Source organism: Phoenix dactylifera, chromosome 1 (assembly GCF_051530095.1).
Source record: "Phoenix dactylifera cultivar Ajwa chromosome 1, Ajwa_hap1_PhDact_Kaust_v1.1, whole genome shotgun sequence".
Taxonomy (NCBI): domain Eukaryota; kingdom Viridiplantae; phylum Streptophyta; class Magnoliopsida; order Arecales; family Arecaceae; genus Phoenix; species Phoenix dactylifera.
In genome coordinates this window covers 14,505,757-14,521,727 of record NC_143190.1, presented here as the reverse complement: position 1 = coordinate 14,521,727, position 15,971 = coordinate 14,505,757, and the positions used below count along the sequence as shown (strand labels likewise).

General features: G+C 39.1%; 1 protein-coding gene and 1 long non-coding RNA gene across 3 annotated transcripts; one reads left to right on the top strand and one right to left on the bottom strand.

The window, feature by feature from the left end:
• Positions 1–679: 679 nt before the first annotated feature.
• Positions 680–9,723, bottom strand: LOC103717630 (protochlorophyllide-dependent translocon component 52, chloroplastic-like). The gene is made up of 7 exons (XM_039116213.3): positions 9,099–9,723; positions 8,264–8,451; positions 3,779–3,873; positions 3,401–3,573; positions 3,101–3,304; positions 1,582–1,769; positions 680–1,043 (listed from the first exon to the last, which is right to left on the bottom strand). Exons 1-7 carry the CDS (start codon positions 9,618–9,620, stop codon positions 788–790), a joined length of 1,626 nt encoding a protein of 541 aa, XP_038972141.3. The 5' UTR covers positions 9,621–9,723; the 3' UTR covers positions 680–787.
• Positions 9,724–13,047: 3,324 nt separating this feature from the next.
• Positions 13,048–15,690, top strand: LOC149768504 (uncharacterized). 2 transcript variants are annotated; one of them, XR_016404409.1, is made up of 2 exons: positions 13,048–13,745; positions 14,300–15,690. It is a non-coding gene; the product is annotated as an uncharacterized LOC149768504 (long non-coding RNA). The 2 variants fall into 2 exon arrangements; XR_016404403.1 differs by having other exon boundaries at positions 14,271–15,690.
• Positions 15,691–15,971: the final 281 nt, after the last annotated feature.

The following is a 15,971-nucleotide window of genomic DNA, read 5'->3' as shown; positions in this document are numbered from 1 at the left end:
TAGGTTCTTTAATTCTGTATAAGTATCCAAAATCTACCCAGCAAATAACCGATGTGAGTTCTGACATCCTCGTCAGGCTAAAAGTTCAAATCCATTCAAATCTAATCACAAACACCATGATCGGCCCGTGGTCAGCCCTAATGGATCCGTGCTGCAATATCTCCTAGTTCACATAGGTTATGGGCCGGACCTGTTCTGGTACCATTTGTCACAACTCAGGACCTCACCCAAAATGGTTAGCCAGAAGATATTATTTGGGTTCCTTGATCTTGTATAAGTATCCAAGATCTACCTCGTGAATAACCGATGTGAGACTAAACGTACGCCCGCACGGATTTTCACATGACATATCTCTTGTAGTCACAAACCTAGAATACATATTATTAGAAGTTAATTTATAGTTAAAAGGTTCATTTAGTTTAAGAAACTTCCAGTCACCCCTGTGCAAACACATTCCCATATACCCATCACTTAAGATGCCAAAAAAAAACATCTGTTAAATAGTGTCTTCAACGTCAAGAACTCAAGAATGACCATTTTCAATCAATAAGAGAAAGAAAAGGGGAGAAAAAAAAAAAAAGAAAGATACCAACTACAAAAAAAGGAAGATACTTTCAAAATCTTCTCGTTTTTCCTCACAATGAAACCAAAGTAAAGGCTTAGCCAGAAATGACAAATATTAGTCATGGTAAATCCCATAGATACTAAATATTATAAGCCAAGATTTATATGTACATTTATGTACAGAAGCATTTCATCTGTTTACAGAGGACAAAATCCAGAACAATCATTTGAAAGCATGGTTGTAGTCATGGAAATAGAAATTCTTGTAGATGAAGTGAGACAGCCACCTGGATGCGAAGAAGCAAAATACCGCTGTTGAGACGACAGCAGTCCTGGTGATGGTTGACATCAAACCCTGCTTGGAAGCTGCAACAATTCCAATGAAGGTTATTGAAATAACTTGCAGAAAAACCTCGAGTGTTCTCAGGCCTTGTAAAGCCTCACGACAGCTGCTGCACTGCACAACATGGGACCGGTATCTGAAAGAAAACAGATGAATAAGTCTGAGTTCAGTTCTCCCGATAATGTCAAATAAGATATATAAATCCCAGATGCCTAATTAGATTAGTTGAAAGTAATTCTATCTCATGAAGCAAATGAATATATCTCTGTGTTTAATACAAGCCATCATCAATATACGGCAGAATTGGATCTCTAATATTTGCATCTCTGCATATGACGTGCACTTGACAACAGAATGAAAGTCAGAGGGTGGAACTCTCATCAAGACAATAACTCTGCACCTTTATTTTAAAGAAAGTTTAACTTATACATTCCACCAACAGAGAGCTTTCTTTTATTCTTTGACATCATCAGGCCTAGATCTTCGTTCTATAATATTGGCTATTCAGCTATTGCAATGGAACATTTAACAGTCAGCATATTTTTGTATTTAGGCATGCGAGTGTGAGAACATTCACCTGCGCATCTGTGCATGTGTATTAGGACTTACATGCATCCAGTCAGCAACCACTGTAACTTCATTAAAGAATGATATTGCTCTTTCTCACAACTTACCTGTCCATAAGCTGTTCTTTGGGAGGGGTTGGTGGAAGGTATCCAATAGTTTGAGTTCCCCAGTCAACCTGATTGTTTGAATATTTCCTTAGCCAATTCCTGAAGGCAACCACCAAGGCATCTGACTTAGTTGGCACGAAACAAGCTTTTTGCCAATTAGAAGGGCCAACCTCGGCAATCTTATGCTCCTGTAAAGAATTACTCAGTCAAGAGTAATACAAAATGAAAATGCAACTTCCATCAACATCAAAATTAGACGAACTGGTTGGCAATAAGACATCAATCATATTAAATTCAAATGATGTCAATGGTATTATGACCATAAAGCAGCAGCATGCAGATGCTTAGAGAGAGAGAGAGAGAGAGAGAGAGAGAGAGAGAGAGAGAGACTGATTTGATCTCTAAAAAACCAAGAAAATGCAATAAAAAGAAAACCAAGGAAATAAGGAAAACCAACCATATAAAAACCATGAAAACATCTTATTCACACATGAATTTACTAATGCACCCCTTATGATGGTGAAGAATGACATACTGTGCCAACATGGCTTTGGTTGGGGAAGAAGAAAGAAAGGAAGAATAGTATACTGCAGAGACTAGGATAACAAGCTCTTCTTAATAGTAGTTATCACATAGGGGTATAGAATGGGAATAAGGAAGATTAAAAAAAATAGCCTAACTTTACTGCAGGTTCAGTACAATCTATTGCTTTATAGAATTTCTAAAGTTCTAACAAAGGCAAAAGATGGAAATCCGATGTTATATTTTCAAAATGCAATAGCTCGGCTCAGAGAATAAGTTTACTGTACCAGATAACTAAGAGGGCGAACTACATGAATTCTGTAACAGTGAAAGAAGCTGTCTTTCCATTTCCATCAGTATAGCTCAGATATGACCTGACGGATGTGGGAGGCTTCCGAAAACTATCTTTTAATTTTAAAAAGGATGGTATCAGAAATTATGAAGAAACAATCCAAATACTTCCCCTATGTCCCATGTATAACTTTGGGAAATGTTATGTTAGCAGGTGGTTCAAGTTCATTGGGTTGGGAACATGAATCCACAACTTATTAGGGTACAAAGCCACCTTGACTATCTCAAAATTCAAAAAATAAAACCACCTTTAACCTTCATTTTTGTCTTTTACCTAACAAGGAAGGTTATAGAAAGAGTGGAGAGAATCTAGCATTCTTTTTCATATATAGTGTGATTGCATAAATAAAATATATATACTTATAAAGATGTTGCCAATATCTTGCATCATCACTTGAAAACACAAGCATGTAATCTTTGAATCGACTGGAAGCTGGGCTACTTTGGCTCTATAAGTCCATTATGAAGAGTTCAGGACAACCAAGACTAAAGATTAGTGCCATCCTAATAAGATGGCATTTGTCTTAATATTAGGTGAAAGATGCATTGTGCCAATAAAGCATCTGAAGCTTCCATATTTTTTTCCCAGATAGTTGAGAAGGATGAGACAAAGCAGCTTAAGCAACTGAAAAGGATAACATATTACCTCAACATGAAGAAGGTATAGATCTGAATCTAGAATAAGATTCATTTGCACATGATTCATCCACCGAGGAAGAAGTTGGTCTACCAAAAAATCGAAATTTCTTGGGAAGACCCAAATCAATCTGCTTCTTCCACGACTAACTGGAATGCACATAAAAATAAGCAGGCTCCTAGGTTGCTTCTGCTGTGACTTTGTTGAAGATACCTGAATCAACCCAATGTAAAAAATGAAAACCTGAAAGCAAACAAATAAAGTTCCCTTTTTTATAAGAAATTTAATTAAATAGATGTAAATGATTACCTCTTGGATATTCGAAGACGTAACAGAACCATCATCTGTGGGAAGCATAGAATAAAAGACACATGGTGCTACAAACTTGGGATAGCCAAGGCCCTGCTTTGCAATGAAGCCAGTTATATTTAATGTCTCAATCGTTATCTTTATGGGCACCCCTCCTTCACGATCAGCCTTAGCTGTGTAAGAATTTTACCAGTCAGTGGTGTTAACCAAAATAGACTGAACTAGGCTAACTCTAAAAATGAAGGGAAAATATGATATAGCTCAGTGATGTTTGCATGACCCGTCTGCTCTGATAAACAACAAACTAAGAAATTTTACCCTCATGAGTCTGTGTGATGAAAAAAAACAATGAGAAGTTATCAATAAGTACATATCTACCAGGCACTTCACGTTTTGGAAGTCTCATATTTATTCCACGGTGTGCATATGGAACATGGGCAGGGTCCATGAGGTTTTCTATCATAACTTCATACCTGAAATGTCAATTTGGTGATAATTAATGCCTACTTTCAATAGAAGAGTAAATGCAATTGGATAATATAAACCAAAATAGAAAAAAACAGCAGATAGCATGAACAAATGCAATCCACTTTCATCAGGTATCAACAACTTCTCAACTGTAAACCCTTTTAAAAAGTGATCACTATGGCACAACCTCGTCTAAAATGCAATGCAGCGCCTCATTGCACAAAGAGTTGCTAGGATCTTTAGTTCTCATCATCCTCCATTTGAAGATTTAGGTGATTCTTCCTAACTAAATCTTCAAACAAATGATTCATAAGTAAGTTTTCTGCGCATCACTGGCTGATTAGTAATTATGTGTCAGTTTCAACAACTTCAACTGAAAATCATCAAACTAATGATCCAGAAGTGAGTTTGCTTTGAATCACTGGCTGATCATTGAAATAATTACGTGTCAAATGTCAACGACTTCAACTAAAAGTCTTTGAAGAAAAGTGATAAATGATGTTATTAGAAGAACAAGCACCAATATATCAGTGCACAACAATTTCTAAGACCTGACCCCTTTAAGTTTTCATGCATCCTCAATCTCCTAACCTAGGTAGCTTATAATAACCATGCCTCTAAACAACCAATTAACAAGTGAGTCTATTAAGCATCACAGTCCAATATATTGTTAATGTTGTACTGGTCTAGAGATGCATGAAAAGTAGTTTTTTTTTATTTTGTTGAGGAAAATAACCGGATGGCTCTTCTTGAGCTGCTTTGTTGAATCCTGACATGAAAATTCAAAGACAAATGTACATATAGAAAAAAATTAAACTTATGTTAGATAAAAAAACTGCCATAATACTTAAAGAGGATGTCCAAAAGGTCGTCAAAATATATCTTCATTTCACGCAAGACTGAGACAAAATAAAATATGCAAATGGTTGTTCAAAAACGATAACATTAAGCCTTATGCCAACTACTTAAGGTTGGTAAATTAAATCCTACATTAATTTCTGTCCAGTTCGGCATAATATCTTCAAGTCCTTGGCCATTGATTCCACAACTTACCTACTCCTAGATTTTTTTCGTTGCAGCATATGTAGGCCCTATCATCAAGATGCACCAAGAAGATTTGACAATTGGGACAACGGATGAGTCAGTAGAGTCCAAGCATCCAAATTAGCATAAGAGCCCTTATGATAATATCTATATAAATGAAAAACTAGAAATTACTAGAAGAAAAATGAGGCAGAAAATTTAGAATAACAAGTCTCTACTGACTTTACAGGGCCTTTAAGTATTTTCATGGAGCCGAAGGTGCATTTGATCAGGGATCTCAGCAAAATATACCTACAGGTGTTTCCTTGAATATCTGGAAGGAGCATTATTTCTTTCTACTTGTGGTGAAAAAAGATAGATGGACGGCTGTTCTAAAGAGTATTGAAGTACGATTGACTCAGAATGAGAAGTTGAAGCCAGCTGCTTAGGAATTTATGAGAGAAAGTTTCAATCCTTCAAATCATTGTGACATCAACGTACAATCAAGCAATCAAGGGCATTCTTTTAATGTAATCAAGGACATCAAACTAATGTCCTTCTTATTCACCTAATACAAGATGAGAAATTGATTCTCTTGGAATCTTGTAGAGAGATTAGCAAGATGGATTGAGACCTTGGAGCCAACATGACCACTGACTAATCTAATTCAGGTCCCACTTCTATGTTTAAATGCTCTTGATGATTTCGACAATTAGGAATATCTCACAAAGCTCACAGAAGTATCATTAAAAATACCAAGGATTACAAATTGACAATTGATATCTCTTCCAATATTATAAAGAAATCAGATCAAACTTACATTGTAGTGAGGATTTTGAGATGCATGGAGTTTTTAGGTGATGAGAAGGTCAAAGTTGGCATCGTAAAGATATAGATCTATGTCTTTGCATGGCAGGAATAACTTTGAAAGCAACAAAATTGAGAATGCAACCAAAAGATCCATTTCTAGCTCAAGATGTTTTAGTTTCTAAAGAAATATGACCAAGATGTTATCTCTATGAACCTTGCATCAACACGAAGCAAAAACTATGCAAAGTCAAGGATTATGCAAATAAATCCAACCATTTACTAGAAGTAATTCATTCAAAGACAAATATAGATGTTCACAAGGTACATTTGGAGGCTAAAGCAACACATCTAAGGACAGACATCTCTCTTTGCAGTATAGAGTTTCAGGTTGGTCGCCAAGGCCAAATATCAATTTCATCAGTATGAAGGAAGCACTAAAGCCTTGCATACACTGTTAACCCCTTCTCTCACATCTTAAGCTTTTGAGTTCCAGAGGTTAGTTAACATAGTATCAGAGCCAAAGGTCGTGGATCCAAATCACGATCAAGCCAATTTTATATGTTTATTTTTTTTGAATATTTTCTTCTCTTGACTCACTCCCTATTGAGTTGTAGCTCATTCTTACCTTGAGTCATTCTTGACTCTTTCATGCCTTCATGTGCATGATCCGGACTTCACATGAGATCGGGTGTTAAGGCCTGACATACATTATTAACCGGTTCCCTCAAAGCATAAGATAACATTTAGCATGTGAGGGGGAGGGTTAAGACCTAATATACGTTGTTGACCCCTTGATTCGTTCATGCCTTCACATGCATGGTCTGGGCTGCGTAGGGTGTTAGGGACTGATATACATTTGTTGATCCCTTCCTTCGAAGCTTAAACTTTTGGGATCTAATGTTTAGTTAACAGGAAGTCTAATATTTGAAGCAACTGCATCTACCAGGAATATCTAGAAGCCAAAACAGAAGAGAAAAAATGTGGGAAATCCAATATGACTATGACCATGGAGTACTAAAACTTGTGGGCAGTAAGTCTGTGGACACATAACCCCTCCAGTATACTCCTGATCACATGCGTAACAGTAACATTGGAGACTCATTAAACTGTATGAGTAGCAATGCTTACTGCAGCAAAAAATCAAGTGTCTCAAGTACAGATTGATAGGAATTCTTTTCTTTGATTACACATAAAGAAAATGTGTCAATATAACAGAAAAGAAGAATAGGGAGGCAAAGGAGTCAACGGTACAAGGCAATAAGATGATGATTTGAAAGACAATGATGATAAACAAGGTAATTGACTAATGTCAGCTGAATCTCAAAACATACCAATGGAGTACGTGATATGTTGAACCAGCAGCTTGAGTCCTTCAAAAAGATCAGCAAGCTAGGACTGTTAACAACAGATTTTGACAGTCTAGCTAAAAATTAAACAGACAAGGTTCAGAAGCATATGGACTGTTTCTATAAGGTTGACTGAGTATCAAAATGTAAAACAGAGATAACAACATAAAGGGCAACAGGTGATTTTTAATTAGAGGGATTAGGAATCCTTTGAGGGGTCAAAATGACTACTGACCTGGCTGACATCTACATAGCACTTACCAGACTAAAATTTAATTTCCAAAGAGGGGCTTCTAAGCCAAGTTCAGCAGCCTGGTTTTTGGATGTTGCTTAATTATTACTTGAGATTTTTACATGCATTAAGGTCAGAGCCAATAGTCTAAGCTGGAAAAAAAAAAAAACCAAAAAGACCCCCTAATGCAAGTCTACCCTGAGTTTCTCCATTTGGAAACATCAGTTTATTTATGGGCCTTCATATTTCTAGCTAGTGTTAATTTATCTTTGGTGATTTATCTTTATAATTGTCTTTTAAAATAATACGACCATCCTTCTGCTGACTAGAATCTGTAACAATACAAATTGTTCACCTAACAATTTAACTTCAGGTCTACGATGTGATGATAAATGTTGAATTTGATCTTGTTCGAGCCATTTTAAAAGGGTTTCACTGCATTAAGCAGTTATATGTACATACGTACGTACGTACGTACATGCATGTACATAACATACATACACAAAATTATACAGAAAGAGAGTGAAAACCTGCAAATATTTCAAGCTTCTAAAGACATTGAATTGTCAACCATGGACTATAGAGCTAAAGTTAATATCGAGAACGGCATTTACCCATATGGAAGATCTCTAAAACCTGCTAACATTGTCAAGCTTCTAAAGACATTGAATTGTCAACAATGGACTACAGTGCTAAAGTTAATCCAGAGAACGACATTTACCCATATAGAAGACCTCTCGTTCCCATACATACATACGTACCTATCAAATTACACAGAAGGAGAAGGAAAACCTGCTAATATTTTCAAGCTTCTAAACATATTGAATTGACAATGATGGACTGCAGAGCTAAAGTTAACACAGAGAACGACATTTGCCCATACAGAAGATGTCTAAAACCCGCTAATATTTTCAAGCTTCTAAAGACATCGAATTGTCATCTATGGACCACAGAGCTAAAGTTGATGCAGAGAATGACATTTACCCATATGGAAGATCTCTCATCCCCAAGACAGTCATGTACGATGGGTCATCCACCTCTGGAATGTAGGGAGGTCTTTTCTTCATCAAAATATCCTTGTGTTCGGGATTGGTGCTAGGCCAAAACCACACAATCTTATTCTGCTCAACACTGGGATAAACAGCTGCACATGCCTTTTTGAATGTTTGAACCTGCAGAGTTGTACAAACTCGATAAAACTAAAGCAAACATCTTATGCACAATTCTTTTTTTAAAACAAAAAACTTCGATAAAAAATGTGATTATTTCTGCATCGAGCATTTCATTCTATTCAAATTGTTCACTAACAAATTGGATAACTAGATAAGTAAAGAAAGAAAAGATTTGTGTGAGGATCGTGCGGGCATGTGTTTAGTCCCACATTGGTTATTTGCTGGGTAGATTTTGGGTACTTATATAGGATCAAGAAACCCAAATAATATCTTTCAGCTAGCCATTTTGGGTGAGGTCCTGAGTTGTTACAAATAGTCTTAGAGCGGATCCAGCCTATAATCTACGTGGACTAGGAGACACTGTAGCATGGATCCATTATGGCCGATCATGGATGGAGGAATATGTGAGAATCCGGGCGGGCGTGTGTTTAGTCCCACATCGGTTATTTGCTGAGTAGATTTTGGATACTTATACAGGATCAAGGAACCCAAATAATACCTTTCGGCTAGCCATTTTGAGTGAGGTCCTGAGTTGTTACAATTTGATACAGATATTGTTAGAAAAATTAATTTTCCAGCGCGCCCTCGCTGGCGCCAGCGAAATAAGTAAATAAAATTATAATAACAGATATTATGGGAAGCGTTACCGGAGGGCCGTTTGGCGGCGCCTGGGGGATGTGCTTGCAGCTTCCGGTGCCGTCAAAGCACCATCCATGGTAGACGCACTGGAGGCGGCCCCAGGGGTCGACGCGGCCCTCGGAGAGCGGGGCGAGGCGGTGGGGGCACCGGTCGTCGAACACCTGCCACCGGCCTTCGTGCCGGTCCCACCAGATCACCACGTCGAGGCCCATCACCGTCTTGGCGTTGGGGGCCCGCTTGTCGAGGTCGCAGACCGGGGCGAGCGGGTACCAGTGGGCGAACCAGTCGAATTTCTCGTCGCCGGCGAAGGGCTCGGCGCCGGAGAGATCGGTGGTGGTTGTGGCCGGGGAGGAGGAGAGATCGGCGTTGAGTCTGGTGGTTTTGATTGGAGAGAAGATGTTGTGATGAGTTTTTGTGGAGTGGTGGTGGTGGTGGCGGAAAGCAAGAGAAGGGAGGAGGTGTGGGCGTTTGGAGGGGAGGGGTGAGAGGTGGAAGGGATGGGAGGAAGAAAGGGAGATGAGAGCTTCCATGGGAATGATGTGGGTATGCAATGGAAGAAGGGAGAAGGAAGGAGGTGTGATGGTAGTAATGAAGTGGGAGGGAAGGAGGGATTTTCTGATTGCTGGGTACGTGGTAGTTGGCATTGCAGTTGCACCATCTACATCAAAAAAAAAAAAAAAAAATGGTGGGGCTGCCGCCGTAGTCTTTAATATTTTTATTAAAAAGTTTAGTCCAATTATTGGTAGTGTGGTTGGTGGTGGGCGTCGGTGGGTGGAAATTAGAGGCAGCAATGGGCCCGGTTGGATACGGATTACATCAAAATTTATCGGCCCAAATTTTATTTATTTATTAAATAAATTAAAATTTTAAATTTGAACTTAATTTATTTACTTGTTTTTATCCGTGTAAGATTAAATAGATTAATAGATTAGGCGAATTTTAAACTAAACAGTTTAAACAATTAAGCAAATCGAATTAAATAGATCAAAAATAAATTAAGTAAGTTTTAAACTGATTAAATATGTTAAACGGATTGAATTATAAGCGGGTCAGGCAACATGACTTAATTATTAAATGAGATAAAATGTGTTAAATAGGTCGAACGTCCAAATTTGGATCCAATTTATTTAATAAATAGATTTAAATGAGTTGATTTATTTACTATTTAAATTAGTTTATGTTAAATTTAAATTTACTTAAATGAGTCTCGTGTCGTGTCAGATTGACGATGTCGTGTCAGATTGACCGGCCTGACCATAAATTACTGTTTCTAGTAAAAATTAGGAAGTGTCTTGGCCACTCCCCAACTGGGTGCCTGTTAATATATATATATATTTTAAAATCTACGCGACGCTGATTCCGTGCGACTCCCGCTCTCGCTGCCTCCCCTCTCTCCATCTCCCACCTTCTCTCTTTTATATTTTTTAATAAATGGACTCCATATTCTTAATTTGGCTTTTGGAGTAACACGCACCAAGAATTTATGCTGTCCTACAATCAGATCTTTTCACTGAGAAATTTAACTGCAGGAGAGCCATCTCTCTGCAGTGTGCGAGAAAATACTTAATTGACGGGTGATTGGCACCGAGAACGGCTGGTGGAGAGAGATGCGATAACAAGACCATGATTTAGGTGCAGTTTAAAAGGCCAATAAACTCCAATGGTGCCAGCTCTGAGCAATCAACATAAACCTAGCCAGAGCCTTAGATCAACTAAGTCATTCGCCAACCCAAATTGGAAGCTTTCTTGCTGGGCCTAATTTACCACTGCCAGGGAATGAGCTTCTGGTTTCATATCAAGAGGACTTTTGTATGTAGGCATCAGTAGAAATGGAGTGCCAGTGATCATCATGATTTAGTAAAATGGGCACTGCTCATGCGGAATAGAAGTGTTTGAGAAAGGGATGATTTTAATAAAAATGTACATATATGGGATCATTGACATGCTTCTTGGGTGCCGGCATATTGTTTGTTCTTGTTGTGATTTGGTGTCGTTTCGTAGATTGGCTCAAACTGTCATCCAATCCATGATAACAGAAATTTATTACTGCATGAATTTATATGCATTGGTGCCACAAGTTAAGAGGAAAGGATGAAGGCAAAGAGGGGGAGGCGACGTCGGCGTAGAGGCGGTCGGAGAAACCATAGGGTGTTTCGGGGACTTTGCATTCGTTTCTCACGAGAACGAATGCTGTTTCAGTGGGAAGCGGCATCAATCAACTACATTGGGTCGAACTCTCTTCTATCCCAATGGCCATTGTTGTTCCATCTACTACCCTGCCAGCACTGCTACTTGCTTTGAAATTTAAAGAACCATCTCTTCTGCAAAGCCAGCCCTTCTTCTCATATTAGAAATTCTCATCTTAACAATATCATCAACATCCCATTCTTCTTAGCCCATAGAGGCTAGGCTTATCCTAGCCTCCGACAGTGCCTGCGGTGGAGGACTCTTCCTCCTCCTTTGCATGGTTGAACAGAGCTCCGCCCTGCTCTGAATGGGAAGAGGGTCTTTGGGCCATCTCTTGGTGTTAGGCTGGGCAAACGGGCCGGCCCAGTGAGGGTGGGCCTTACAAGTACATTGGGCCAATTCATTTCCTCTCACTACTTATTGAGGGGATGCCTGGGTGTTTTTTTTTTGTTGCTCGCCTTCTTTCGTTCGCTGCCTCCCTCCAATCACAACTTTCCCTAACACCTCTCGCTCAAAACCCTAACCCAAGTCTGCCCTGGTCAACCTCATCTTCCTCCTCTGCTTTTGTGCCCTATGCTATTGAAGTGATGGCACCCCCATCCATGCTGACTTCGTTGCCACCTTCACTGCTAAATCTTTCTTTGACGACCCCCACTGCTTCACCGGCCCCTACTTTGCTTGTTGTGACCATCAGATCCACAGCCTCACAGCCCTTATTGTCACCATCTCCCTCCTCTCCTTCAGCTAGGAGTGCATCGACTACTTTTCTTTATCCTTCACCCCTCCTCCCATTGAGAGATGGGCTCGGGTTGCCCCTATGATGCTCTCTTTCATTGTGGGCTTCCTTGCATACCACGAGCGAGCAACCACCTACTAGGTCCGCATAGGCAATTGGCTAGAGAAGGATTCTGCTCTTCACTCTCAACCTCACCATTGCTATCCTCTTCCTTTTGGCATTGGTTATCTTTCGAGAGAGGGAAAGAGGGTCGAGTGGCCGGAGCAACGCTCGTGATAGGGCAGAGAGTGGAGCGACACTTGGGAGGCAAAGAACGCATGCAAAAGTTTTGGAAAAGGGCTGAGAAGCGGCGCTAGGGAGGTAGAGGATAACTAGGAGAAAGTTGAAATTAGGATGCTGGTGACACTAGTTTGGCGGAGGGTTTCATTCACTTAGGAGAGTGGGGCAGAGTGCTTGGATAGGGTTTAATTTGCTCGGAAGAGCGGGCAGAGCGCTCACTTCTTTTTTTTTCCTTATGGTAAAGTAGCTAGAATGTCTACATGGTGGAAATAAATTGGCCTGGTGTATAGCTGAGCTGGTATACTAGGCATAGGATATAATTTTTCAGGAGAGGGGGAATAGAGGTAGATAGAAGTGAAGGATAGTAGGAATAAGTTCGAGTCATGTCAGAATTTGAAATTAGCTATTTAAGCATAATGTGGTTCTAAATCGGGCTAGATTTCGAGTTCAAGTTTTCAACGTAGTATCCAGTTTGGACTTTGAGTCAAGCTCGAACTAGGCCAACTACTGTCACGCCCCCGCCTGCGCGAGGCACGTGAGGCACCCAGTGCCCACGTGGGGGCCACATGAGGAGGGACCGCGAGGCTCCCCTGCCAGATATTATCCGGTTCCGGGGCTTCACGCAAGCGTCCTTCACCCCTCCCCGGTTTTGTTTTCCACCCAAAACGCGTCTGCAGGATTAGGAGACACCCGCCTCATATGCCCAGGCTCTGGAACGAGTCTTTCCGATGTGGGACTATTGGGCCTCACACCTACTAACCCGAGCCTAACCCAAGATCTAATCAGGCTATATTTTTAGGCTGAAGTTCAACATTAATAACCTTAAGTTAGCCCAAAGCCCAATTTAAAGTTCACTTGGCTCGACGAGAGCTGAGCCTATTTCCAACTTTGATGGTAGAAGTTCATTCATAGCTAAGATTTTCCATAGGCGGTGGTTACGAGAACTTGATGTTGATCATTATCAATCTATTGCTTAGATGCAAGCATTCCCCAACTTTAGTAAATCCCTCTCTTATCTCTTTATCACTTTATCTCTCTCTCTCACACATACGTAACTACATAAATTTGTTGAGGGCAATTCACAAGCATTCTCAATATTTCGATCTCGAGTGTGGCCAAGACTTTTCTCCTCCTACCCCCAGCTGGCAATGATGCCAGATGGCCTAGGGCACCTCACTGCACTCCAACACCTAGGGATCTCCTCCTGCCCTCAGCTGGCAATGCTGTCAGATGGCCTGCAAAACCTCACTGCACTGCAACAGCTGTATATCTACCGCTGCCCCCAGCTGGCGAGGCGTTGCAAGAGGGAGACAGGCGAGAACCAGCACAAGATTGCTCACATCCCACACATCACCACCTGGCCAAAAAAAGATGGAGAAGAAAGCAGCAAGCCATCATCTACCTTCGCAATGAAATTTCTAGATTAATTTGGTTGTGCACACTGCATTTATTGGTGCGTCACCTTCCCTTTTTGGTTCTCCTTTCTTTGTTTTATTTTATTTTATTTATTTTATTGCATTCAATGTTTGTTCTCAAACACCTGTATCTGGTATAAAGAAGACAACGTTAGGATTTGTCACTTAATAAATTATTATTGACTTAATAATTTATTAAATTTCTCTCTCTATCCTTAGATTCTCATAAACCACTTTTAGTCACTCAGCATGCAGAATCTTTTCATAGTCAGAAATAACTAAATTCAGTCGTACCTTATTTGTTACTTCTCACTCTTTATTTTTTTATTTTTTTATGTGCCAATTTAATTTAAAATGCATATTTTAAGTTTCAATATGACTGTTGGCATGCTACTGAAAAATTGTTAGATTCATCCAAATATACATGAGCTGGATTGCTTTCTTATCCTCATATGCTTTACCATTCTATACGAAATCTATGTGAGTGATTACAAAAATTCATATACTTTTACTATATTATGGAATTTCTAATTTGGTCTTCTCCTTTATTTGTCAATGGACAGATCTTCCTACACTGTTGCTTTGGTTCAAGGAACTCAGCTGTCATCAACTTAAGGACCTTGGGGATCACGCCAATCCATCTTTAAAGCCTCACAGATCTCCAGAGCCTGCAAATCTCTTATTGCCTCTGGAGAGATATTGTTAAAAGGGTGGAGTCAGAAATTAGTATCAGAGTGCTTGCTTTCCATTCCTAAACAAAAGATATCTATGTTTGCTTCTGTTTCTATTTATTTGGCCTTCTGTCTTGTGCTGCTTACTGTCATTACTATGAATAATGTCACATTTTCTTTTTTTTCCTCTACATTTTATTTTTAAATACGACAGGGTTCTATTTGTATATATCCTTGTTTTTTGCTTCCTTGTTTATCATTTTCTCAAACGGGAATTCCCGCTGTTCCTTTGGATTGTATTCCAAGAACAAGGAAATTCTAAAGATTGTTGATCGTTTACTATTATTGGTGTTCAATTTGCTTTTGTATATATTTATTGCATAACATCCGCATTATACTGTATCCCCTTCAAACCATGTTGCATTATTAGTTGGTATCATTTTCAGAAAAGAACATTTAAAGTTATTTCATTTTCATACTCAGTCACATCTCTTTCAACTTAGGTCCTCTACCTTGCACATTTGCCTTCTTTTCTCGGTGTACAGTCTTTATGAATTATTAGTTCATTTGTGCTAATCATATACAACTTGATCTTGTTACAAAAGTCCAACCACTTCAGTGAATCTAAGACAATTTCTGCGAACAATGGATTCTCTGGAGATTTTTCTCTGCTAGATTTGTGCAGTTTTTATTTCCTAAACAAAACCTCAACTTGAATGCTGTTTAGCATGCTCCTTTCCAAATATTCAAAATCATTAGCTACAAGCTGATGCCCTTCTATTTCTCTCGGAAAGTATGTTTCTTGTAGTCAGCATCCTGCTGAAAGACTGACAAATTTCTTAGAATCTGCATGAATGTTTTTAGAATCACTAAATTGTCTTATTCTTTCTCTGCAGACATTCTAAGACTAAATTCACTTTGCAACATGCCACCCGCGGTGTTCGAAAGGACTTGCCAACCACGCTTAAAAGCCTCGCATAACTCTGAAATCTGTCAGATTTCCAATTTCTCTTTTCTTCCGAAAAACAATACCAAAAAGGAGAGATGCAATTGTCAGCCATAGAAAACTCACTTCCATTTCCGCTGATAAAACATCAGTTTATTTTTCTCAATTAGTATTTATGGTTTTCTGAATTATGTTGCGAAGATGTTCCTATGTAAATCATTTAAGTTATACCCGGACAAATCATTCTGAAGATTTTCCCTTTTTCTTGGAATCAGCACCATTTGTGATGATTAGTTACATTTTACTTATGCTTACATGTTCCTCCAAAAGAAAGTTAATCTACTATGGATGCTTGAAAATGATAAAGCTTAATCAGCTTCTATTTGTATGTTATTATTTCACGTGTTGCTCTCATTTTTTGTATGTGAGCTTTATGAGTGTATTGATATTTATAATGAACAATATTCCATGTCTAAAAAAGAATGAATAATGTTGTAATGCCCGGCCCTTTAGTGAACTAGGGGAAAGAATTTTTCAGATTCGGACATGCCACACACGTGTAAGGAGAGAAGAGGACTCCCGATGAGAATCTTCTTTCTCTCAAGTTCGTCGAATGGAATCCAACTCTAGGTCGGATACCAGTCGCG

Bases quoted from the DNA above. Each gene is read 5' to 3' on its own strand.
- LOC103717630 (XM_039116213.3), bottom strand. From the start codon at position 9,620: ATGGAAGCTCTCATCTCCCTTTCTTCCTCCCATCCCTTCCACCTCTCA. The intron at 3,874-8,263 runs GTAAATGTCATT...TTGACATTTCAG, and splicing joins ATGAGAGATCTTCCATATGG to GTATGAAGTTATGATAGAAA. The intron at 3,574-3,778 runs GTAGATATGTAC...ATTCTTACACAG, and splicing joins TCCAAAACGTGAAGTGCCTG to CTAAGGCTGATCGTGAAGGA.